This window comes from Lontra canadensis, unplaced genomic scaffold, assembly GCF_010015895.1.
Source record: "Lontra canadensis isolate GAN:19392208 unplaced genomic scaffold, GSC_riverotter_1.0 scaffold15, whole genome shotgun sequence".
NCBI classification, from domain to species: Eukaryota; Metazoa; Chordata; class Mammalia; order Carnivora; family Mustelidae; genus Lontra; species Lontra canadensis.
Genome location: NW_022631009.1, coordinates 15,469,653 through 15,497,411, shown reverse-complemented (window position 1 = coordinate 15,497,411; position 27,759 = coordinate 15,469,653). Strand labels below are relative to the sequence as shown.

The 27,759-nt window shown below is 36.1% G+C and overlaps 1 protein-coding gene across 2 annotated transcripts in view; it reads left to right on the top strand.

The window, feature by feature from the left end:
* Positions 1–27,759, top strand: part of ZFPM2 (zinc finger protein, FOG family member 2) — a 453,035-nt gene that overhangs the window by 102,260 nt on the left and 323,016 nt on the right. For both annotated transcript variants that reach the window (XM_032858490.1, XM_032858491.1), the window contains one exon: positions 14,987–15,088. In XM_032858490.1, the coding sequence (XP_032714381.1) occupies positions 14,987–15,088 (102 nt within the window). The remainder of the gene's footprint in view (positions 1–14,986; positions 15,089–27,759) is intronic.

Below are 27,759 nucleotides of genomic sequence, written 5' to 3'. Positions count from 1 at the left end.
AATATAATAATAAAATGATACTATATAATCTGTATATGCATCTGGATATTAAAAGACATCTACATTGTTGCTTTTTTAACTTTTAATCTGATACTGAATTAATTAATCATTATTTTTAGCTGAGTACTATAAGGAAGAACTACTTATTTATAAGTCCTTTTATTGTTACATTTTCTCTGTGATATTTTGGGTAGAATGAAGAGGCCATGTTAACTGAAAAAAATAGTTTTGACCAAGTTGTAATCGTATAAATCCTTGTTTTAATTAAAATGTTTTTTTCCTATTTTATTTTGTTTTAAAAATATATATATATATAAAACAATTCATACAGGTCTACATTAATATTTGCCAGTCATTTACATCTACTGACTCTTAATTTATTTTTCTATTTAAGGCAAATTTAAATTATGAAATAGCATTAGTATTAGAGAACCCTGGGAAGCCAATTTATTTTAATTATATGGAATTAACACAGTTGACAACTTTGAATCTGACTTTTGGTCATATTATGATTTTAGAAAAAAATGTTATCATCTTAGAGAAACTGATCTCTTAGAAGGAGCCATGTCTCCTCTAGTTTTTATTCTTAAATTTCATAAGTAATTTGAGAAAATGTTCTTTGTTCTGTGCTAACATATTTGAGGTTTAAGTCAAATAAGATCTTCAAAGTTCCCAATCTCCTAATATAAAATTCATATTTTCTTGCGCGTATGTTAAACTTCCCACAATGTTTTGATGATCATTTGAGAAGCAACAGGAGGCACGAAAGAATTTGCCCCTCCATTACCTGTGGGGGTAATCTTTATTTCTGGTGGGCCTAATCTTTATTTCTGATGGGCCTAATCTTTATTTCTTTATTTAGGTGGGCCTAAATATAGATTGTATAAAAGTGAAAAGGGAAAGCTGGGGTACGATGAATTTAATTATAGTCATAAAGTCACTTTTTTGCTGTTCTTAAAAGATCAAGAAAAATAACCGAATGTGTTATACCAATGGAGTAAATCCTGATAAGGAATGCAGATCGCTTGCTCAGCTCCTTCTTGTAGTTCAGTGAGATTCCAGAGATTGGCATTAAGACTACGTACCAATTATAATAATTACAATAATGGTAATAACAACCTTCATTTGCTGACGGCTCCTGAAAGTCAGACATCTTGCTGCACGTGTATCATCTCTAATCAACTGCCTGGCCTGTAGGGTAGACGCTGTTTTCACCTGTGACTTTCAGAGAGTCAGCAACTTGGCCAAAGTCATAGAACTACTAAAGGTTAATGCTGAGTTAAAACTCAGGTGGTTATACTTACGGAAATAGAGAACTGGTTTTGTTTCCTAGTGTCTAGCAGTATAATTCTTGCAGAAGAAGATGAACACATCTGAAGAAGTGTGGGCATAGAAAGCATAAAACTGACTTTTTTCCAAGGTATTTTTAATTTGCCATCTGCAATAATGCAATAATGCAATAATTTGGTGTTCTCTAATTAAACATCTATCAAGCTTGACATGTCAGTCAAGAATAAGGGTATATGTTAAGAAAAATAAATAAAAAAGAAAGGCTCAGGTAAAGGAATTAGAGGTGTACTTAAAATATTTCTAGCTAAAGACTGTCGTTACAAGCTAGTTTTCAGTAAGTGGAGTTGGCATTTTGATATAATGAGAGAGCTATATCGGATGATCTTTTAGACTCATCCCACTAACCAGATGATTACATTGCCCCGATTTGGTGGCGTGAAATGAGCCACTGTTTTTCACCGCCTGTTTCTTGCAAAGCTGCTTTCAAGTAATTCAGATGAATGGGGACAACCAAAAATGGGTGTACTTGGGCTGAAGCCAGGAATAAAGCCCCCCTGCCTAAAAAAAAAGTGTTTACAAATCCATCAAAACTGTTTGAGTAAGAATTTCAGCCCTGTCAAAAGGTGTGCAACGTGAACTCTTTAAAACAGCTTGACCTTAACACGAAATGAGACTCAATAAAAAGCAGAGAAAGGAAGGAAGGAAGAGGGGAAGAGGGCATTGTTTGCAGGGAAAGCTCGGGCACTGTGGAAACTTTTCACTTTTTGAAGGAAATGCAGCAGCAGATGGCAAGAGTGGAAGTGAGATAAACATAGGAACTGGAAAAGTAAGCAATACATTCTAACAGGTTCTGTATCAGAGATCTGGAGAAACGGAAAGATTAGACAAGGAACTGTTCTGAAACTTGACAGTGGCTGTATCTCACCACGTCTTATATCCCGGAGATGGAAAGTGGAATTGCTCAGACGGTAGGCTGTGATTATATTTTTTTCTGACAGTGAGAAGGGAAGGTCTCTTTAAGGATTATTTTTCAAGATAGAGTTTTATCAGGGTAGAAATCTACAGATATATAAAACACGTTGCCCTCCTAACTATTTAACAGTGAGATGTGATGTCATTTCTCTTGCACAGAATTAGCACGAGACCCGCTATTTTTTATTTAGATTTTTTTTTTTAATGCAAATTGTGGTCCAGCCTAGTTAACCACCACTGAAAACCTATATGACTTGTTTTTGGCCGTGGAAGCCTTGATACGTGTGTTCATACGTGACCACACATTTACAGAGGCAAAAAGGGGAAGATAGAAAGACTGTTCTCATTTCTTCAAGATACAGTCATCCAGGAAGGAAAGGAAAACAGGTGTAGGTGAGAAAGGGAATAAATGTAAGGAGTGGAGAAAACATTATGTTTGGGGTGATGAAGGAGTATGTTCATTCTCAAGCTTCCTTGCTGTCTTGAGCATCTTTCTAGTAAGGAAGCTGTTGGCCAGCACACACCTGCCTCACCCAGTCCTTGAGCCTTGGGCTCCTACATCCTGTCCCGGTGGCTGAATACTAGAGCATATACTGAAATATGGGAACTTATAACAAGAAACTATACTACAAAGATATAGCGTGATATTGGTGAAAAATGGACAAGGAAAATCTCATATATACTAAGGAAAACCCAATTTGGAAAAGAAGGGTGTTTTCTCTATAATACTGGCAGTTGTGTTGGATAACTTCTAAGATAGCCCTAAAAATCAGATCACTAAGTAAAGGAACAAATTTTGAAAATCTACTAAAAAATGTGAATTTTATCTTTAAACTTCAACTTCAATATTAGATATATTCATTTACCTTTTTGAGTTTATTTAGCGATCATTTAGCTATTTTGATATTAAATAGTATATGAACATCTGAAAGTTCAATAGTGTAGCTTCAGAACTCACTTGCATAGACTCCTTGCATGTCCCTGACCTGATTTTGTAATTATGGATTTGTATTCTTCTTTTAAAGAGGGCCTCCCAAATTGTATAAGCTTTGGGCGCTAGAAGGCCTGAATCAACCCCCATTAGTACCTTTAGGCAACATGAGTGAGCTCTAGGAGATAACAGTGATCAAGAATGTTAAGTCTGGTTTCAAATTCCTAATTTTTGGGAAACCTCAAAAAAAGATCCCTAAATGTCTTGGCATTAAGGATATCTGAATTCCAAATCTGTTATCATTATAGGGTAAGTTCCCCTGTGCCTATAAAGACCACAAATACTCATGAAATTACTGGGTTAAAAATTAACGCAGAGAGGGGAAAAATTCTCCCACGTTTCTAAAAATCTGGACGGTGCTGTGGATACTATCTCTGTTTTTCCTGCGTTATCACCAGCAACCAAGGACCTCTTGCTGGCCCTGAGTGGGGAGGTGGTGTGGGAAGACCTTGTGGTAAAAAGAGTCTAAATGGGTCTTGTGATAACAGACTTGGGACTCTGACTCGTGGTAGAAGCTAGATACGGATCTGAGTTGGGACGAGGCTAATGTGACCTAGAATACTTTCCCCCCTCCCCTTTTTAGCTCAGATATGCAAACTTCATCAGGATTAGATTCAGCTGTAAGACTAGGTTCCTGGAAGCTGCCTCAAAACTCTCCAGCTTACATCCCATTGTCCAGAACTTAGTCTTAGGAGCGGTCCACCTCACTAAAGGGGAGGCTGGCAGACGTGGTCTTTATGACCAGGCGTCCACATGCCCAACTCTACATTCTGTTACTATGAAGAATAAACTTATGCAAAGGGCATAGCTTTTCTTTGTCTTTACTTCATGACTCAAAGTATTATGCCATCAGTCCATTCAAAATGCATGCTTTATCCAGTTTGATGAATATTAATTGAACATGTACTATGTCCAACATTGTGGGGCATGCTGTGCTTAGCATGTAAGTAAACACAGGGAAGTCCCTGGCTGTTCTGGAGTTTACATGATCCTGGGGAGGTAGATATTAATAAAGTAATCACACAAGTGGCACAGGGTAGTTTGATGTAGTGAGGAAGGTGAGAGAAAGTGCTCTTCAGAATCCAATATTTGAGCTGCTGCCCCATGCTGAATAGGCATTAAGTAGGTGAAAAGAAGTAATAGTATTTCAGGTAGATGGAACAGTGTGTCGTTGGCAAGAGCCTGATGCACGGGCAAAGAGGGCAATGGAGACTGTGGTGTGAGTTGACCCCGGAGAGATAGGTGTGGGTCAGAGAGATGGCCATGATCCAAGATGAAATGATCATAGAAATGATGAGAAGCATGAGAGGAAGACAGGTATCTTGAAAGTTGAATCATTAAATGCAAATCTGAATGTCTCACAAGCCATTGTAGAGAGAAAAAAATGGGGGTGAGGTTTGATTTTGATTGCCAAGCAGTAGGAAAAATAAGGTTCATCAGGAGAAAAAATAATTGTTATCCTCTATTTTGAGCTCTGAGAATCATTCGTCGTTAAGGTGTTTGAACTAACGTTGGATAAAGGGCATTTAGATATAGACAGGAGTTGTTAGCTGCTGTCCCAGAATGTGTTCTCCACTGGGCTTTTGCACTTTGGGTGTGTGGCTTGAATAAAGTCTATTTATAATCAGTAAATTTTATTACAGTAATGGAACACTATGGTAATGAGGAATTACTTATGAATCATAGGCTTAAATGGATTTGGATTATGAGAGTGGAGAGACCTCTTCAGGATGAATCATTTTGTTAAAAAGGAAAGAACAAACAAGATTGCATGGAAAGCAGTATTCAGATATTACCTTCTTCAGGTGGCTTGATCTTTCTGGATTGGGCTGGTTTATTGGAGAGACCGTTTCAGAGACCGTGAGATTTGCCTTTGCTTTCTGTTGTTGTTGAAGACGGTGAGTCCCTACAATGAATTCTGGGTTCGAACCTTGAAGAATGAAGTCAGGAAACTGAAGGAATAGTGGTGTCTTGATAACAGAACTGATCTGTGAAAGATAGATTACAGTTCAGAGTATCTTCACTTATCTTCACTTATATATTATCAGGCATAACTTTCTGCTTTGGAGCAAGAAGTGCCTTAATTATATAGAATCCTCCTCTGAATGCAATACAGTTGTTTCAGTGAAGGGTTTTGGAGGGCAGTGGGGAGGGAGGTAGGGAGAAGGGGAAAGGATAATAAGAAAAAATACTTAAAATATATAAACTTTGAAATACACATTCTAGAAGCATCTTTGTAAAGGGGGGGGTGTTTTTTATGTTTCCGCCCTTGCTTATGTATTGACTCTTTCAAGTGCCCATTGAGAGAAGTAATGTAAAGCAAAAATTCTTGGATGATATACTGCTGAGAATGTGCCTTATTTTATCTTATGTGGAAATTTCCTTTATGCTCCAGATCTTTAGTGAACTTAAATGTTGAGGAAAGCTCTTTTCGCAAGGAGGACGATAGTCACATCTAGGGTAAGCGTTTAGGATTAGAACTATAGAAATAATTTATAAATCACTGTGCTGTCTTCCTAAGTTATTAATACTTTATTTGTGACTTTTATATAAGTACCATAAACATCAGCATGTTCAATAATTTCCTCTTACTAGCTATAATAGAATACCACAAATTACAGTAGTCATCCATTAATTGTAGAGATTGAGTTTCTTCTCAAAATAACAGGTTTAGCTCTGGACCACTGTCGTCAGCTGCTCCAAAATGTTTCTTCATCTAGGGTCTGAAAATTTATAGACCAGTAAATATGGGCTCTATTCTTTTGATCTGCTTAATTGCTCATATTCTGGAATAGGAAAAAAAAGTTATTGCCAAAGCAATGACATATTAGATAGGTTAAGGAAATCATGTGTGTTTTTTAAAAATAATTGTCCACGGAATATAACTATCTTGAATATGGCAAAATCCTACATTTTCTTATACACTTGTAGCAAGTTAAAGGAAGACTGGAGTCAGATAGACACCATTACAGGGATCCACAGGGTCATGGACCTTTTCTTTTTTTTTTTTTTTTTTTTTTTTTTTAAAGATTTTATTTATTTATTTGAGAGAGAGAGCATGAGCGAGGAGAAGGTCAGAGAGAGAAGCAGACTCCCCGTGGAGCTGGGAGCCCGATGCGGGACTCAATCCCGTGACTCCAGGATCATGACCTGAGCCGAAGGCAGTCGTCCAACCAACTGAGCCACCCAGGCGTCCCTCATGGACCTTTTCTTTTCAGGTGGTTGAAATGTTTAGATTTAGGTGTTAGCAAAAAGGAGTAACATTTGCATAATTTTATTTTTGTATCCAGTGATATAACCGTAGGTGTAATTTGGCTATGCAGAGTTCATCTATCACGACACTTTTGTTTGGTTAATCTATTACCAAACTGTTATTTTAAGCCCAACAATATCGTGGGGCTATTAGGCAAAGCAAACAAAAACAGAATTTTAAACTTCAATGTCCTCGCCCTTCAATACGAAGCTGGAGTGTTCTGTTTTTGACTGTTACCAAAGCTATCTTGTCTGATGATAAAACCATAAGTGTATGAAGCTCACACATTTTTCATCTCTTTTATGACCTTATCTTTCATGAGCGGCTTCTGTAAAGGTATCCTAACTATAGGAAGCACCTGGAAAACATATGTGATATCTATTCTCTGATAAGCAGTGTGAACAAGAAAGTAGATCTGTCAGTTCTGAACTGTTCATTGTTAAAAAATACTTTGATGATTTAGCTGATTGCAAAATACATTATAGGGATGACTAACAGCTTCAGAAACACTCCTAGTCAAGAAAGTTCAATAGTTATATTGTACAAGAATTTCTATAAGAGGTTAATATTGATAGGAACTACATGGATTAAAGGAGCAAGGGCTGAGAAGGGCTGTTTTCTTGTGTGACTGCTGGCAAACACTGCTGCTGTTTGTGCTGGAAAAGTGGCTTTCTTAGAACGTGGCAAATCTTTAATTTATACAGAAATGTCTAACGTTGGGTGAAAAGATGTTTGTGTTTATGAAATTATTTTTGCCTAGCAAGGGGAGCCACCGCTTTTACCACCTTGCCAACAATACCGACTATGGGATTTAAAGATTCTGTTTCATGTGTTCGGGAGACTATATTCGAGTGCATTTCCCCGAGTCATTTGTGCTGTGTATTCTCTTGCTCAATAACACCTTCAATTTCCTCCTATAGGCCTCTCATTGATTCTGAAAACTAGACTAAGGAAAATGGAAGAGCCTACAAAATATGTATGATATCTTTTAACAGAGCAACAAAAGAGTTTAATCTTGCAATGGAAAACCATTAACTCCATAGCCGTAATTTTAGAAATATTATAGATTTTGTTACTGCTTGACATTTATTCTGTTCCATCTTTTTATGAATTGATCTCTGGAGATATATATATATATATATATATATATATATATATATATATATATCTATATATATGGTGGTTATCCCATTAAATGTGCTTGTGCTTTGCTAAAAATACACTGAAATTTCTATTTAAAAGTATGTGAATAAAGAATTTAGCAAGTAAATGAATAGATGTCAGATGCATTCCTATTCTTTCTTTAATTCTCTCCCTGGCATCCTTTTCTCTCTTCTTTTCCTCTTCCTACCAACAAAGCTTTTGAAGCAATATCTTAACAAACTTGTCATTATTATCTTGGCTATTAATTATTCATGCCATTTTTCATAAGCTACTTAGAGTACTGATTTCAAACATGTAAGAATCAAAAAATGGAGAGAAGAAAGAAAAAACAACGGTCAGTAAAGCCATTTCTATTCAAATCAAGAAGAAGCTGGAGCTGGATTAGTATCAAAATAAAGTTCTATTTATAAATTTTCTGTGAGAATTAATGTATTGAATGAGAAGAAGCCAGTCCCAATTGTGAGGGGGTAGAAAAAAGTGTTTCTTTAAAGTACTTCAGAGATTTCACATTCGATTAGATTATTTTTTAATCATTTCATTTTTCATTAGTAAAAAGATTAAAAATGAATTGGATGAAAACATTACCATAAAAATGAGAGTTAGTTTCCCAAGATAAACTTAGAAGGTGAAGGGTCTGAAAGCTGACAAATGTGACATATTTTAGTTATTAAATAGAAATAATGTGCCAAAGGCAATTAATTAGCACATGTAATGATACTGTAGTAGGTTACGGTGAAAAGAATGAAACCAAGACCTCTAATTTTATCACTCGTCAGTGAGCAATGGTAATTGGTTAAGCATCTATGTGTAGTTGGTTTACAGAGTTCTAAGTCAAATAGTATACTTGAGAAAAAATCATGCCTATGAATATTATATCCTCAAACATTTCATTTTAATATGTAAGCATAATGAAGAAACAAGGCTTATGATGTGGAGAGGAGAAGCAGCTATCAGATCCCATCTAGCTCTCTTTGTTGCTCCATACTCGGTAGGGTATCGCTGCCTGCTAGGTTTGGAGTATGGTCACGGGAGTCAGACTGACGTGGCTTCAGTTCTTGGGTCTGCTAGCAGTGTGTGGGCTTCTTCTCACATTTCTGCCTCTTGGCTTACTCTTCTGAAATACAGGGATACCATACAGGCAGAACTGAGGCAATGTTCATAAAGCATTTAGCTAGTGCTAAGTGGTTCTCAAGAAATGGTAGCCATGTTTAGGTTTAATATAGATTCCAAGCCTGAGGACATGTTCTCTGCCTTATTCATCTTCATAACTTTAGTATGTGGCACAGAGTAGATGTTGAGATGAATATAAATTTAATTTCAGCCCATTCAGTTTTCTGCACTCAAGTGTATCACTTCCTATGACATTCTTAGTTTTTTTTGTCATCTTTTGGCAATTTTTTTCTTTAAGAAAATATGATTAAATGATCGATCAAGGGCTCTAAATTATTCTTCTGTTCTCAGTTTTATTTTTATTAATGTGTTATATACTGCACATTTACCCAGTTTTAAAATAGCTTAAAACAGTTGCAAAATGTAATTTCTTTGGAGCTGTTAATTGTATACAATCAACTATCTTTACAGTGTTTCTTTAACTAAATACCCTACAATATTTATTTTCAGTAGTTCTAATTATACGTGCTACATAATGAAACAAATTAGAGCAAATTGTTCCATGAACCAGTATTATCAATACTGAGTATTGCTCCAGATGTTGGTACAAGTTGAAATCTAAGCTCTATAGTTCCATTTTGGCAGTTAAGTGACATTTAATGAAAGTATTTTATTATATGAAATTACTAGCTCAATCAAGCCCCTAATAGGCTGAATTATAATATTTTCATTTTGAGTGATTTACCAAATTTCTCTGTGCATCAAGGATCTGCTGAGATTAGTAGTCACCCTGCTATTTTCGTTTCCCAGTAGATAGTATATGAGGATGATCCTGCGTAAATTTAGCCTAGACTGAATAAAAGAAAGGACTTGATTCATTTAATCATCACACAGTAGCATTTCTCAAAACCATTTCTCTTAGCATCTTAAAACTTTGCATGGATTCTACTTTTGCATCATTGAAATGTCTTTAGTTTCACCACTATTTTTCCTGTGCAGCAACTTAATTACTGTAATGTTTTTTATATGGCATTTTTGGGGGGTGATGGCTTTCATTTTTGAATCTGAGAAATGGTTTTCAATCATGGAGCCTCAGGGCATTCAACTTACAGAATTAAGGTTTATCTAAGGTCATGTCTCCAAAATTTCAGAAATCTTTATTGGGTTCTTCCTCCAGGGAACTTCTACTGCACCAAGTCTGGGTTAGGTGTCATTCCTGTGGGCTCCTGTCATATGTTCGACTGCTCCCATCAAAGTATTTGCTGCATGAGATTGTGATCTATTAATCTGTCTCTGTTTTAGTCTGTAAATTATATTAGAAAAGGAACTTTTTTTTTTTTTTTTTTGTATTCTTGGTGCTCAGCATAGTGCCTGGAACTCAAAAGTTAATTTAATGCATTAATAAAGAATGGTTTATATCATCTCTGTTCAATAAAGATGAACATTTGTAGATTCAGCTGGATTCTTTTAACTTTTAATTTTTGTGGTTATTGTGATTATTCTGTAATATAGTCTTCCAAACATACATATTTCCCAGTATATTTCTCATTATTTTTCCTTCTAAATATGTAATTTGCCTAAAAAATATTGCAGAGTAGACTTAACTATAGCCTCACAAAAATTTTGGGCAAGAATGTCTGAGACATGGGTTAGAGTGTTGTTATGGAATGAGTGAGGGAGAACTCAAAGACCAGATGTCTGACAAAATGTGTTCACAGAAATTCAATAAATATATGTTGGTCACTGTATTTGTGTCACGTGATCATTTCAGCCCCTACCTCAATACCTTAAATGCTTTTCACTGCCTTCAGTATGAAGAACTATGGAATTAATTATACAAGCTTCTCCATGGCCAATGTCATTTTATGCTTCTGGTTTCTGAATTTCTGTATTGTATGTGTTTTCATTTGGAATTATTCATGGACTACTTTGATTGTAGGTTTTCATCAGTGGTTACTTCTCTTATGCTTATTACCTAGCTCCTTTACTAGATTATATGGTCCTTAAGAGAAAGTATATATTTCACTGTATCTTCAAAAATATGCATTATAAATGTTAATGATTGATTAAATTGTGCATGGCATCACATGTTTCCAACAATTTAAGTGTAATAGTAGAATTTAGAAAGATTTACTCCTTTGTGTGGCCATCAAAGTGGTATAGTCAGTAACTGAATATAAAACTTAACTTCTCCAAGTGGTTCTGCCCAGAATTTTACTATCTGAGCCCTTGGGTATGTAATTTTTAACAGCATGTCTCTTGCTTGCTTCAATATGTGTTGCTCTAGGATTATTCAGCTATTTCAGTTGTGCACAGCTCTGTACTAAGCTGGTGGGAGTGTGGCATGGCAAAGGCAAGAAAAGAGACTCAAATTTAATTCCTAACCTTGAATAAACTGCTGTTTTTGGTGAATTTTATGATGCCTCTTCATGCTCTCCTATAATCCTACTTCCTTCTTGTTGAGGAGAAGACATCTACCAAAACCTGCTTCCATCACTCACTCTGTGATGACTGGGAAGCACTTATTGCTCAAGCATGAGAAGGTTCGGGAAAAGTGCCTTATGTGTATATAAATATAGTAGCTATAAGATCAAACATAAGTTACTGGTCTGGTGTGTACATCCATTTTGTAGTCAATAAATTTCTCTAATTTGGCTCAGATCATCTCCAGAGTCTCCTCCTTGCTTGAAGATTCATAAGACATGAGAAAAGTTTAAAATTATAGGTTGCATTCTCTACTCTTCACTATTGGGAAGGATACTTTATAGGCTCCCCCTGCATTTTTGTCCTGAGTTAAACCTGTGCTCAGAAGTGGAAATGCAATCACAAGCTTGCTGGAGTAGTTGGCAGAGGTTAGTGTGGGTTTCTAGTGTCCATGAAGAATGAAGTGTCATAAAGGTCATATCTCCCCAAATTAACTCAGTATCCTGGGGGTACTCAAGAAGGTTAAGGTGTTCTACTGATTATTGCATTAGGTAGCATTGAATCAACTGGTGAGAAAGTTTTCAAGTTTCTATTCTTTGTGTATCAGTGAGAATGTTTCATCTTCCTATTGCTGTGACTTAAATAGCTTCACTTGTTACTTTTCCTTTCTATTACAGGGAAATGAAACCAGAGACTCAGAGTCTATATAGACACAATATGGAGAAGTTAGTAATGTTACCTTTATTTTTCTTGTATTTATTTTATTATTGCCTTCTATTATAAGCATCTAATACTGATTTTTCTTTTCTAGCAATGATAAGTTTTGTTGTAAAAATATGTTTATGTGTTATAAAAAGTGAGCCTATTTAAAGAATGTTTACTGTAAATTATTGTATAAGTCATGACTGGACAAAAGCCACAAATGCAATAGTATAAGGAGCTTGGGAAGAAATGGAATGCTTCAGGAAGAGCCCCAGAAAGAAACTGATAACTTGGTCAGTGGGTTTTGCCAAAGAGAGTTTGGTGAAGGGACAGCATAAAGATGTGGCTAGAGTTAACGAAAAAAAACCAACAAGGAACAGGAAGCACCCAGGGGCTGGAAAGAGGGGGAAGCTGTTAGCCCTCCTGATTTGATTGATGTGAAGAGTCAGGGGAGGTGACAGTGATGCAGGAGTGTGGGAGAAACAGGGGCCCCTTCCCAAGAGTGCTGATTGTACGACGCAGCCATTGTTTACAAGTGGACACCATCAAACAGCATGCAACTGAGGAATATGGACCTGTCTTCTCTCTTCCTGCCCTTGGACCCTCTGATCTTATCAGTGCCTTCCATTGACTGAACCCAACGAGAATTCAGAACAAAGCAGCCCCAGTGATGAGGTCCACAGAATCGTGCCTCCAAGGGGCACAAAGTACCAAGTAGAACATGGGGCGGGGGTGGGGAGAGTCAACTGAGGTGAACAGGAAGGGGCAAGCAGAGAAAAAGCAGCTCATAGAAGTGTCAGGGTTCTCTGCCAAAGGTAATACCTTATCATTCCAGTTATGCCATTCTGCTACGTGCAAGGCATTAGTTCAATACTTACATATACGCAGGGATACTCTTTAAAGTGTTTAACGACGGGTACAACCTGGGCTCTGGGGAAGGGGCTCACTAGACAGGGGCCAAGAAAGGCAGTGTTCGGCTGAACAGCACCTAGTTAGCTCAGGGTTCACGGTATTTGAGAATATTAGAATACAGTAGAGCCTACTTTTTTTATGCAGGCTGAGAACCATCCCTCTTTGTGTCTAAGAAGTAAGAGCAGAACTCTCCCACTGACCTTATAAGATAATTGGTTGATGTGTCTATGTTGTTCTGTGTGACCTGCAAAAAGGAACACAGATTAAAACTCTTATCTTACTCCTGAGCCTTTGTACCTTTTTTATGGCAATTGGACCTTGTCTTGCACTCTCATTATTTGTGAATTTACTTTCTTAAATCATTTTTATACTACTTCCAAAAAGGTGTTGTATTTTTCCATATATATCCTTCTATACCTATTGCAGTTCCTTAAATAGGGTAGATACTTAGTATCTATTATTTTATGGAAAAAATTTCATTGCTATTCATGGTGATCATCCTGAAAAGAAGAGAGAACTCAACCTTCAAAGATCCTTCAATTCCAGACATGGGGCTTGGTGGTGTGGGGTATGTTTAATTCTTTGTTACCCGCCAGAGCCAATGATCCTCTGTTATGGAAATTATGACAATGGAGCTGTCACTGGGCTTCTGCATGCTCTCTACTTTTATTCCACTTTTTAAGATGATTCATTTTGTGAAGCTATGTATAGAAATGAATAAAAAATATATGGAGTTTAAAGTTCAAAAATCATCAACATCACATTAATGTCAATTGTAATAATAATAGTTTCCTGAAATTTTTGTAATTTCTAGGTTACTTGTAAAGATTTTAAGAATTTGATTTTTTTTTTTTTTGTATAATCATATAAAGATTTAAGTACTATTATAGATTTGGGCAACTATGTGGAAAATAATGAACTGAATACTTCAGAGAAATTCTAGAAGGGCAAGCAATTTAATTTAAAAAATTCAGGCATTATTAGATTCAAGGTTTAGTTGCCATGTTTTTGGTATGCAGTCTTTTTATTTCTGACATCACATTTTCTTGTATTCTGTGTTCTGATCTCTGTGATCATTGATAGTAGCTATATTATGGAATATGTTTGTGTGTACATTGTGACCATGGATTACTTTCCTATAAAGGAGTTACTTTATCACTTAAAGTGAAGGTACTTATAAATTAGACTTTTGACTTACAAAATGCAATTGCACTGTTAATGTATCTTCTTTGCCATGACTGTACTTTTGCTCAAAATATATTACATTTTCTTTTCTTATGTGGAAATGAAGGCATGAAACTCTGTGAACTAGTTACTCTTATCAGGAACAAGTATAGCTTGAGTGGCTCAGTCGGTTAAGCATCCAACGCTTGATTTCAGCTTAAGTCATGAGATCTGGCCCTGCATTGAACTTGCACTGGGGTCTGTGCTGGGCGTGTAGCCTGCTTAAGATTCTCTCTCCCTCTCCATTTGCTCTCCGCACCCTGCCCCCACTGCCATGCTCTCTCCCTTCCTCTCTCAAAAAAAAAAAAAAAAAAAAAAGGAAAGAAAAGAAAAGAACAAGTGTAGCTTTATAGCTTCTTGCATTGTGAAGACTTGAGTCACTGGCTTATCTTATATACCACATAATGGTAATCATTTAATATGGCCTTTTTATATCCATTTAAAAAATACAATGAAGCTTTAACAAGTTTAAAGTTGGGGGGAAGCTTCAAAATATCTGCATTCAACCCAGCACAAAAATAGGTCTTACCCTAAGACTTTAATTGTTTTTGTTTTGCTGTATCTTGCCTTTGTAAAAATTATTATTTGGAAATATGGGAGCTAAATTTTTCTGTATTGAGAGCAGTATAGTCATTACATACTGCTTTTTAATTTTCTTCTTTATATATAATATTAATAACAATAAAACTTCTATAAGAAATTTCTTGTTTATAACAGTTAATTTCATTTATTCATTTATTGATGACTAATGTTGATTTTCTTTATTGTAAAGCCATAGTAGATATGAAAATGATAAATCATCGGCATTTTATCTACATAATGACAACTATATGTAGCAAACATATGCTTAGACAAATGCTAACAACATCCCTTTGCCAGGATCTAAATGTCAAATAGAGAACTTTAATTACTTCCCCTTCTCTCTGTGTGTCGGTGTTTTCCAGGTGATGATGAAGGAGTCCAGGAAACGGCAGAATCAGATGGGGACACACAGTCAGAAAAGCCAGGCCAGCCTGGAGTTGAGACAGATGATTGGGATGGTCCAGGTAGGACAGAAACCTTAAAATTCAACCATCTGTTGCTACTATCAGGAATTCACTTTTCTTCCTTTAAATTTTAATTAGGTTGTAAAACTCTTACAATCTCAGCTCGTGTGTGTGTGTGTGTACACTAAGGTTATGGTAGAAGTTTAAATAAATATCATTATTTAAAGAAGATTTTTATCTTTTTGTTAAACTATAAAAACCAGTGTTACTTCTGCTTGAAATCTCTGTCTTTTTTTATTTCATAGTCATCTAAGAATTAGTTCATTCTCCTTGCTTTTATTTTTTTCTTTAAAGAAATCTTTATGTTATATCTACATTCAAATTGGGAATGATTTTTAAACTTTTAAACAGGTAACAATATTATAAAGAAATACTTTCAATTTAGTCATGTTGTGAATCATAGACTAAATCTCAATTTGTATTTAGAAGTTTAGACAATATCAACAGATACTCCCATCTGATTCAAGGTTTTGACAACATTTTAATTTTTATGAATGACAACTAAATTTGATTTTAAGAATCCTGATGTTGAACCATTTTGAGAGACACAAAAAATGATCAAAATACTCCTACTAAACACCAGTATAATTTTATGGATATATGTACAGTTCATAAGAATTCAATCGGAAAAAAAAAACACCTTTATATTTGATGCCAAGTAATTTACAACTGGATGGTATATTTATAAATGGAGACTATTATGTCATAGGGCTTAAAAGATAGAAGCGAGTTTTTGAAATAGTTTTAGCCATAATTTCTAAAGCGGTAACATTTTTCATTAAGAAAGATCCCTATATTTCAATCACATTTTCACCCTTGCATGACTTTGCAAATTGCTCTCTGCTGTGCGTGAAAAAGAGAGGAACTCCAGTGGTAATTTTCTGAAATCAGCAGCTGGAAAATATAATGCAAACAAAAATGAAGATGCAGCATAGCTGATTATTATGATGTCATTTCTAATGTTATTCATGATACACACAAATGTTTGGATTCTGTACACTATAGCATAATGGTTCTACAAGATTTTTGGATCAAAACGTTTTATATTTAAAGTACCATAATACCACCTTTTAAGAGTTTGAAAGAAGATGGAGACTTCTGGCATTTTCACATTATTGCATAATGTTTCTGTCTTCTCGATGTAGGCAAGAACTCCTTTAATTAAAAAAAAAATCTTTGGAAAACTTTTTTTTTCTTGTAGGTTACATTTAATTTAAGAAGGGTGGATGAAGTTTATACTGTATGGTTCTTTATTCATGGAATTAAGTATGTATATGCTACTTAGAAGAGTTTTGCATTTAAAATTAGGTTAGATGGCCTTTTGGATATGCCTGCTTGCAAAGTGTGAGTTCTGGCTGCTCTCAATAGAGTCAACTTGGAGGGGGAGGTTTTTTCCTTTCCTTGGGGCTGGGGCACACAGTATTCCCTGCAACTTGGGAGCAAGTAAGCAAACTCAGAAGGTGGTAAATTATGAAAAATATAGTGCACAATCAATGCCACCTTTTTCAGGAATCTTTTCCAGAAGTGAACTGGCACTGTTAGCTTACAGAAGGAGAGACAGAGAGGAGGAGCAAGGTGAAGAATGTATCATTCAGGATGAGATTTTTCACTGTTGAGTTAAATTTAGTTTATGTGTCTGATTTAATGAAATTTTTGTTTAGCTGTTATCATGAAGATGTTTATGCTTTTTTCTGTGGCACATGAGAATATGTAAAAACTTTAAAGGAAAAATGTATGTCTCTAAGCAGGTGGGCTTATAAGAAAGTTCTTTTTCTGTATGTTGTAAAGTTGATCGCAGGTTTTTCCCTAGAGATACTTTACAGTAAAAGGGGTTTTCATGATTTTGAAACCCCTGAATTAATGGGGTTGATTCATAACAAAGGAATATCTGTTGGATGTTTATTTTTTAAGGTAGAAATTTCATTAGTTTCCTTCAGTCAGGACAAAGCTTAGGGGATGTTTTTTCACTTCTGCTATTGCATAAATAATGATTATATAAAGATTTTACCCCAATTTTTATTATTAGCAAAACATTGTTGGTACTTTCCAACTGTATCAAGGAGAGAAAATTGTCCAAATTTTAGTGACAGTTTCCCAACATGTTAGAAATTGAGCACTCCATTCTAAAGGTTTAACTTCAAATTCTGGATTTGTCACTCTGCTGAGTGATTTTTGGCAAATTGTTTACTCTCCCTGTTCCTATATCCTCATTTGTAAAATGCAGAAAATAACGTTCACACTTCTTAGGGATTTCATGGGAACTAAATCAGATCATACACATAAAATTCTACTCATTATTATTATGGCTTTGGAATTTTTGAGCCTTGAAGGAGACCCATTTAAAATTCTTAGCATTTTTTTTTAAAGTCCAGTAATATATCTGATACAATTTTTTAAAATACGAAGCATTTAGTTTTGAATTTAACCACAAATGATGGGTGAAGGCATGAGGTTATTAGGTGTGATTTCACGGTTCCCCTAATTTTAAAGTCTTCCCACCCAGTCCTGATAGTCCCTCTAAGATAGATAGCTTTCTCTAAATAAAAATAGAACAGAATCAAAAGACCAGGAAATTATCTAAAGAATTTGAGGCATAGGGCTGACATCATTTGGGATGAATCAGGATTTATCTTATTTTTAAAGAGTTTGAAGGAGTTTGATTGAAGACGACTCCACAACCTTTCTTGATGGCTCAATTCGGTAATGAATCAACTCTTGTTTGAAGTGTTCCATTTTTATCAGACGCAAATCCCCCGGTGCTCATTGTTTCCTCTTATATGTTATCCAACTAAAAGGTACATTTAGTAATTGCTCACAACTTTGTTAACTCTTATGACTAGGAAGAACCTAAACAATCTTTAGAAAAATTATCTTACATTTGCAAACATTTCTATGGTGAAATTTTTTAATGTTTAAATAGTTGTGACGCTTACTTAAATATTCTTCAAGTTCTTATGAATCTTTTGCTGTTTGAAGGGAAAGGTAGGGCCACACTAAACTAATAGAGTTCAGGCCAATGTAAAAGTCATTATCTCATTATTTCAGTATTTCACACAACTGTTTTTAAGTTTTACTTTCCTTTTTTGCTCTTAAAAAAATTACCGTGCTATTACCTTGCTTGGAATCTAAATGATATGTTATTTGATGTCTATTCTCTCTTCCTCTGCATTTGCCTATATTTCATTTCTGTCTCTTTTTAAAGTAAATACCCCTTCTTTTCTTTTATCCCCTTGAAAGCACTTCAGTTTACCAATAGTCCTATACATTTAATTATTCAATAAATAGTTATCATGCAGTAATAATTGTGGAAAGTGTAGGGGGAAGTCCAAAGGCATTTCCCTTTTTGATGCGCTTTCTCTTCTTTAATCTTTCAGAATGATTCATGGATTGTCACTGATGCAATCAATAATTAAGCATGAGAACCTACTGCTCTAAACTACAGAAGAAACTGAAAAACTTTATAGAGTCAGATTTGTGTTTGAGTTCGCACTCTAACACTTACCAGTCTTGTGATCTCAAGCATAGTAAACGGCCAGGACCTCAGTTTGCTTATCTTTAAAATGGGAAGAATAGTAACTACTTTGAAACTTTGTTATGTGGATGAAATTTGAAAGATGGTATATAGAAAGTATCTAGCGATAGCTTAGGAGAGCTTGGGATTTGCTAGATGTTAAGAGCCTTTCCTCACCCTAGAACCTCTCCTGCAATTAGAACGCTGACCTCATTTTGAAAATAGTGTTTACATCTCTGGCTCTCTAGCTTAAGAAATCTTTAGAACCACAATCCATGGCTGAAGTCTGGAATGTTGACTCCTATGTTTAGGTGTAGAGGGAGACGTGGGGGAGAGAAATCAGATAAATCACTGTAAATACATTCTTCAGCTTTATGAAATGAGCACCTTAAAAATCACACCTTACATCAACTCTAGGAATCTAGAGTTGATATAAGTTCTCTAGCTTACATTACTAAAAACATGGTTACTTCTTTTCACACCTGGAAATCGTAAATAGTCTGATTTCTCTGGTTTAATATTGAACATACCTAAGTTTACCATTTGGCTTACAGCCACAGTAACTGAAGTATCCAAGAGCTTTAGTAAATGAATGTATCACATTATTCAAATTGTGCAAATAAGCACATATACCCCCAGGTAAGACGTATTAATACAAAATGCACAGATACAAAATTTTGAGTCAGTAGTCACTTAGATTCTTTCTCATGGACTTATCAAGATAAGCATGCACTTTTATTTTTGGTCTTTACATGTTAAGCACTTGAAGTGTTTCAATAATAATAAAGTAGGAAATCACACCTTGTATCACAGATTTGATGAATTACTGGAATAGAATGTGGAATTGTTTTTGTATTATGCATTCCAGAACAGCGTGACTTGCTCCTAGATTGTTAAGTTGAAATCTGAATTTCTGTCAGAGGTAAATTATTTTGGGGGCAGTATAATTATAATGCATGTAAAAGACCAAAAATATTCCTTCCCTTTATATCTTGGCCCTGTCACTTATGAATTGTGTGACTTTGAGTTAAGTTAATAACTCTCTGAGCCTCAGTTTCTTTGTTTACAAAATGGGGCAAATAATAATCACTACCTCATTCATGAGATTTTCTGGGTAAAACCTGAGGTTTGGATCTTCATAATGCTCCATAAATCGCTCTTATTATTTTTAGTATTATTTCAGCCTTTGTGCCCTAAGATCCATGACAATGCCTTACAGATGTTAAGCCCTCTCTTAACATCTGTGTAGCGAATTAACTTTGCGAAATAATTTCGCCATGTAACATCACCATGGGATTATAGTAGCTGTGCTCTCTTCAGCTGGACTTAAAATGTGGTTATATTAAAGGAATTTTAATGTAAGTAAATTTTCCAGTAATGTTCTAGCATAAAATCAGATGCGTGTACTTGTTGAATCTGCACTACACATTGATCACAAAATCTATCAGTAAGTTGCCTCGTTGAGCTGCTGTTCAACATGAAGTGTACATGCAGACGTTGGGCTTGGTTCTGCTTTGTGCCTCAGACGGAGAAGATGGGAGTGTTTTGCATAAAGTGGAATGGTAGCTGGAAGATAGAAGCACACACTAATGATACAGGGTGTCACCCCCCCCCCTTTACCAGTCCAAAGAAGGGCTTGGAGATTACAGTTCTGATTTCGTTTCCTTTTTGATTGGGAAAATGTGGTAGATATAAGATCTGGGAAATGCCATTTGAAGTAAATTAACAGAAACCTATGAAACATAGTTAACCATAGATATAGTCTGACAGTAAGAAGAATATTGTGAGAAGCGGAGGAAATCGTAGAATGACTGTGTATTACTCTGACAGTGAATTGGTATTATCTCTGCTATCAGATAATGCAGTTATCATTAATTTTCACATTTGCATTTCAATCTTTGGAAGGAAATGACTCTTGCCGGATGAAGATAAGAGCTCTGTACCACTATAATGAACCATCATTTTATCCCAATGCTTTGTGTCCATATGAAAATGAAGCAGGGAGGGGTGTGTGTGTGTGTGTGTGTGTGCATGTGTGGGTGTATGTGTGTGTGTATGGGGGTGTCAGAAAAACGTATAGCAAAGTGTCAAAAATTGCTACGGACTTTTGAGCCCCTTATGAAACAAGAGGGGGTCAAAATAAATCTTCTGTAATGTAGTTAAGTGGATATCGGATTAAAAGATGAAAGCCTTACTCTTTGTAGAACAGAATGCCACATAAACTCAGTAAAAAAGTTCCTTTTATCTTATTTCTTTACTCCAGTTTTCACTCTCATGTAGAATTAGGGCACACATAAACCCAACCAAAAAAAAAGTAGGTTGGAGGCAAAGTACTTAACGATTATTGTTAGGAAAGATACATCTCTGAGTTATAAAGTCCTGCATAAAATAGATCCTTAATCCAATCACCTTCAATCCAGTGGTTTTACATTCTCACTCTGTGCTACTGAAACAGACTAGAAATTGTAGATGAAGCCTTTGAATGTTGTTGATGTTAGTGGAACACCAGCCAGTGGGCCTTACATAAATAAAAGGTCTATGCCCTACATCAAAAGTTTATTATTAAACATGCTTTTGTATAATATAAGTTAAAACATATATCTAGTATTGCTGTTTCACAGTTTGCCTACTTTGATTAGCTCACCCTCAGTTTTGTTAATAAGGGGGCTTTCATTATGCTCTTTACTGCTGAGCCATAATTCAGCTTAGAATTCTCCTCCATAAACATTCCAGGAAGATACTACCAGTAAGTAAGGATTGACATATAAGAGAAACCTTTGCTATGCCTTTTATAACCTCCTTCATTAAAACATATGCATTAAAAATATTTATTTTGGCACAAGGATTTTTAGCATCAGTTGTTTTTCTTGACTCAGAATTTTGCCCTGAATAAAAGAAAAATCAAAAATATGATTGGCTCTCATCTCTGGAAAGTTGAGTTGAAAACTCAAAAAAGTTGAGTTGAAAACTTGTCATTATTTGTTTTTATTTTGTCTGGGTCAGAAAAGTACTTACCTGGGCTCAGAAGAAGTAAAGACCAATACAAGAACATGCGTTGAAAGTCCTTTACAAATATGGAAAGTCAAAGCAAGTGCATACAGACACATACACTTGCAGTTAATGGGCCACAAACTCAGAACTAGATTGCTAGAAGACTGTTTGGAAGGGTTGTTCTGATTGATTACATAAGATGAAAGAAATTGGTTGATTAGGCAAACATTTATTAATTCAACTGTATACTGAGTATCAAATATATGCACTGTTCTGTGCCAGACTCGGGGATGTGCAACAGTAAAGAAGCCATGGTGGTCTCTGCCTCAGAGAGTTTATGCTGTCTCAGAAACTGCAGATTGTAGTAATAATGATTTTTTGAGTGCATACTGCATCTATGATAGCTGTTCTACAGAAAAAATAGAAATGATACCCTCCACTGCATTATGAGGTCTGGGAGTCAGTAATGAGTTATCTGAGGAAAAAATATTTTAAATTGATTTGTTTTTATTTTAAATTTTTATATTTTAATATGCGAAGTTTAAAATACACATGAGATAAGAGGGATGTGTATGATGAATCCCCACATATCTATCACGCTGCTTCAAACATTACCAACTTTTTGCCAGCCTGGTTTCATCAGTTTCTTTTTATCTCTCTCTCTCTCTCTCTCTTTCTATGTATCTGTCTATATTTTAAAACATTTCACAGAAATCATGCCATTTCACCCATAAGTACTTTGGTATGTCTCTTTAATAGGGACTTTTGTTTGAAACATAACCACAAACAAAGGCATTATAACATATAGAAAATCACTCTTTCTTTTTTTTTTTTTAAAGATTTTATTTATTTATTTGACAGACAGAGATCATAAGTAGGCAGAGAGTCAGGCAGAGAGAGAGGAGGAAGCAGGCTCCCCACTGAGCAGAGAGCCCGATGCGAGGCTCGATCCCAGGACCCTGAGATCATGACCTGAGCCGAAGGCAGAGGCTTTAACACACTGAGCCCACCCAGGTGCCCCGAAAATCACTCTTAACATTATCAGAAACCCAATTTGTCCTCACATTTTCCCAGTTATCTCAAAAAGTGTCTTTATGTTTGGTTTGTTCAAATCAGGTTTGGAGAAGGTCCACGTGTTGGTTGATATGATTCTCAAGTCTTTTGAATTTTCCCCAACTCCTCTCTCCCACGTATTTGTTAGAGAAACCAGTGTATTTATTCTGGAGTATTGTTCACATTTCAAATTAGGTAGATTACATGCCAGTACTGTTGCATAACATGCTCCTCTATCCCCCATTTTCATTCATTCATTCATTCATTCATTTAATATTTACTTATTTATTTGAGAGAGATCGAGTACAGGGGGAAAGGGGCAGAAGGAGAGAAAGGGAGAGTCGGTCCCAAGTTGTTGGCTCCATGTTGAGCGCAGAGCCTGACGCGGGGCTCAATCTTGGGACCCTGAGATCATGATCTGAGCCGAAACCTGGGGTCAGACGCTCAGACAGCTGTGCCATCCAGGCACCCTTATCCCCCATATTTCTTATAAATTGGTAGCTAAATCTAGATCCTTGAATACATTCAGATTCAATAGGCGATAATATTACATATACCTTGCTGGGTGCATTCTTTTGGTTCCTATCAGTAGGTATTACACAAAGCTGGGAGGTCCCACCTGTAGTGATACCGCAGTGTGCCAGGAGGTTCATGTATGGCCAGCCCGATCCATCCATTATGAAGTTTTCCATTCAACTCTTCACCTAGTGATTATTGCTAAGATCCATATATCATTCAGGCTTGTATAAATGTGGTTTTTACATTTCATCATCCTTTCTGTATTATTAGCTGATATTATTATCTTCTAAAAACTTTTTCAGTGTCCACTATTGAATTACCCCTAAATAATAAAGGAAAGGGAGTATATGTGCTTAATTCTTTTTCATTATTTACATATTTCAGAATCATAAAGAGTAGAAAGAGTGCTATAAGATGAGGCTATTAGGGGCGGCAGGGTGGCTCAGTGGGTTAAGCCTCTGTCTTCAGCTCAGGTCATGATCCTGGGGTCCTGGGATCAAGCCCTGCATCAGGCTCCCTGCTCGACGGGGAGCCTGCTTCCTCCTCTCTCTCTGCCTGCCTCTCTGCCTACTTGTGACCGCTGTCTGTCAAATAAATAAATACAATCTTAAAAAAAAAAAAGAAAGATGAGGTTATTAAAGTAAGCAAGGCTCAGGGATTCAGGGCCTTGTACTCCATGATACCATTGTTGGATTTAACTTCAAGATCCGTGTGAAGACATGTTATACATATAAGCTGCACGCTCATATTTGCATTAAAAATAAACTGCTCTGACAGCCTGTGGAGAATGGATAGAAGAAGATCAATAAGAAGTAAGAGTCTTATCTAGAGATGACAGTGGTTTGTAGAGAGCACTGGAGGTATTTGAGGGTGTGATTGAGAGTGGCCTGCTCAACTTCGAGTATTTGTTGCCGTTCACTGAGATAGGGAAGACTGAAAGAAAAAGCATGGTTGGAGGAAAGATAAGTTGGATTTTTCCTATGTCTAGTTGGCAGTTTTCATGAAACATCCAAATGGAGTTGTTGAGTAGAATGTTGGCTATAAAGTCCAGACGCTTGGAGAGAGTTCTGGTCTAGAGATAGAAACTGGACCCAGCAATGTATGCATGGCAGTGGAATTCATTGGAATAGATGAAATTGCCTGGGGTGGGAATATATATAAGAAGGCTTGGACATGAAGCTTGAAAAACTCTCTCTCGCGGGAGGATAGAAAAAGAAGTGTCACCAAAGGAGACTGATAAGGAGTAGCCAGCCAAGATGGAGACAACCAGGAGAATATAATCATTTTTAAGAAGGACCAAGTCATGCTTGGGCTAACTGCTGTTGAGGTCAAATGGAGATTTAAAGACTCCTTGAATTTAGCTCCATGCCGATATTAGTGTTTTTAACTCGAACTATTTCAGTGAAGCTCTGGTAGCAGAAACCAGATGTGATAGGTTGTAGTGGGAAAGAAAGGCGAGCAAATGGAGTCAGCTATTATAAACAACTATTCTTGAGTGTTCTTGGTAAATAAAGGTATAACATTTGGGTTACTATGATACTCTATTGGTAATATTATCATTTACCTCTTATTTCTACCTAAGAATTTTTCAAACTTTAGAGTTTAGAAATATACCTTCAGAGAAATTTATATTCCAGTATTAAACTATTCTGAATCCACTCTCCATTAACTTACAGATTATTTTAAAGTTAGTTTTTGTTGCTTGCCCCATCATATCTTCAGACTTTACAGTATGCATTTTTGTCATTTCTTTTAAATTTTATCATTTCAACTTTAACCCCTAATAACTTTGATTTACCAAATATTTTCACTTTTTTTGAGGTTTATCACTTTTAATGTAATTTATATGTTAAATTTGATAACATATGATAATGTACTATAAATTTGATGTGGGTTAGAAGTATGCTTTCCATTCTTTCCACTATCCACACTGATAACAGGCACTATTTCGTTACTTTTATTTTTGTTGTTGTTTTAATCAGGAGCACATTTGGACCTTGGAAATTATTCTGCATCTTCCTAATGAACTCCTACACTTGCTTCTAAGATCAACACTTGGAGCTTGCAATGTATCGCTCATAAGTGTAACTTGCATAAGCTTGCCAGATCTTGTACTTCTTCCCCTGCACCTTTGTAGACCCAGGACCCATTGAATTAATTAATTTAATTAGTTCAGGCATTTATTGGAGAATAACTGTGTGCCAGACTCTAAAGATAAAAAGATCACTTGGGTTCAGACTACCTTCCGAAAGCTCCTAATACACAGCAGAAGACGGATAAATGATGAGATAATTAAAACACATTGGTATGGATTCCATTGCAGAGGCATGTACAGTGTGCAGTGGTAGCAAAGAGGGAAGAGAGTCATCTACTGCGGAGTGGGAGAGAGGGTGGGGCGGTGGCTGGCAGATCCACTGTCACGGAGGGAGAAGGGAAGTGTTGCTGGTGCTGGTGGTGAAACATTGTGCTGATGAGGAACACGGATGATAATGGCCCTTCAAGTGATCCCAAGGGCAGAGTGATAAGTTCACACTGGAGACACTCCAAATTGTTATTCATGCATAGAAAGTGTTTAGTTTTTTTGCAAAAGATAATTCCATACCGTGGGTCATAGGCTTGCTGCCATTTTGCCTATCTAGAAGATGGCAATTTCCAGTTAGATCTGCCCTACCCTGCCATTGATACCCTCAAAGGCATGATCTTTCCTATCACTCTGAGGGATGGAGGGGCTCTCTCTGAAAGACTGCAGAAGCTGTAATATCTTCAAGTCACAGGCGGGAATCCAGACTTAGACAAGAAGCTACGTTTCGAAGATCTGTTACATCTGTGAACTTCTAAAAAAGTGACAGTGAAAGAGTTTGGTAAAAGGTCAGCGAGGAAACCATAAAGAACCCTGACTTCAACTTGGGCCATTGCCTGGGAATATAATAGCAAAGCAAAGCCTCTAGTGGCCTAGCGGGTCTTGCCTGTTGTTTGGAAATGAAGTTGACTCTTGAAGGTTCTTGGAGCATTTTGGGGGGAGTAAGAAAGGAAGGCTCAAGAGGGAGAGTATGAGCTTCTTATAAACAGCAGAGTCTTTCTTGGCAGAATTTCTGTGGCCCTTAATTTAGGGATACATAAAAGAAAATTGCAATGTACTGTATGTTTAAAAAATGCTTTCTTATTGAATACATTGTCACATGCAGGAAAGTAATGAAAATAACATATTGGGTGCTAAACATAAGCTTTTATTGAGTAAATACACAGAGAATCAAATCAAAGGCCTTTTTTTTTTTTCTTTTTGAGTTTTCATGGCAAAATCTCCTGAAGGAACTAGAAGCATAACATGCATTTCAACTGACACCCTGTGTAAAAACAGTGACAGGTCTTCCTGATTGAGTGGAATTTTAACAAATTCTTTGGCTTTCCCCTCCGATTACGTTTTTCATGTTAAATAATATGCAATTAATTAACATAAATATTTAAGTCAGTTACTATAATAATAAAGAGGTATTTTATTATTTATTAAATACATGTTATATATATGAATATAGATAATATGAAATAATCAAGATTATTACATTTTTGAGCACTGTATTTATAATGTAAATAAAACAGAACAAATGTACGAGTACATTCCAAGAGGGTTGGAAACATGGCATGTCTTACAGAATTAAGTAGAATGTAAGCCAGACTGGGAATATCAAAGTGACTAAGTATCTGAGATTGACAGCACTGATTTTCAGCATTTTAAACAAAAAATGTATTATTTAATTTTATGGTATTTCAATGATATTGTCTTTTCTTTTCTTTTCTTTTCTTTTTTAAAGATTTTACTTATTTGACAGAGATCACAAGTAGGCAGAGAGGCAGGCAGAGAGAGAGGAAGGGAAACAGGCTCCCCGCTGAGCAGAGAGCCCGATGTGGGGCTTGATCCTGGGACCCTGGGATCATGACCTGAGCTGAAGGCAGAGGCTTTAACCCACTGAGCCACCCAGGTGCCCCTCAATAATATTTTCTATATAAGGCATCACAGACAAGCCAAAGGAAAAGAGGAAAGAAGAAAACATCTTCCATCCTCAGAGTGCTAACCATTACAGTTGCCTCTACCCATTTTTTCTTTTTTAAATTAGGTGTTTTCCAAGAAGATTACTGTCTTTTTCAGTCAAGGGTATTTTTCATTACTCTAAAAATTTAATAAAAGAGGGGTGTTGGATATATAAACAATAATTACTGTAATGTGAGTCATGTAGCAGTAGTTGATAAGGGATTAGAGGAAGTAAAATTATAAGAAAGTTATGCCTGACATTTTTAATTCTGTAGCTGGACAGAGTAAGTTTTCTTAAAATTGTTTTTTCATTGTCAAAGAAGTCACTTAAGTGGGCCTTCTTAATTATGAAACTATCAGGCAAATAAGAGCCTGGGTCTTTCAAACGGGGTGCCGGAGCCCTTTGTCACTTTGCCAAAAATACACCCAGTATCTTGGAAATCTAACTGCTCTGGAGAAATGCACACATTTTTATGTGTGGGAGAGGATGGAGGATGGGTTTGCGTATGTATTGCTTTCTGTGGGGCAATCAACCAGCCTCCATTGCCTCTCCCCCAGTTTGGGGGGTAT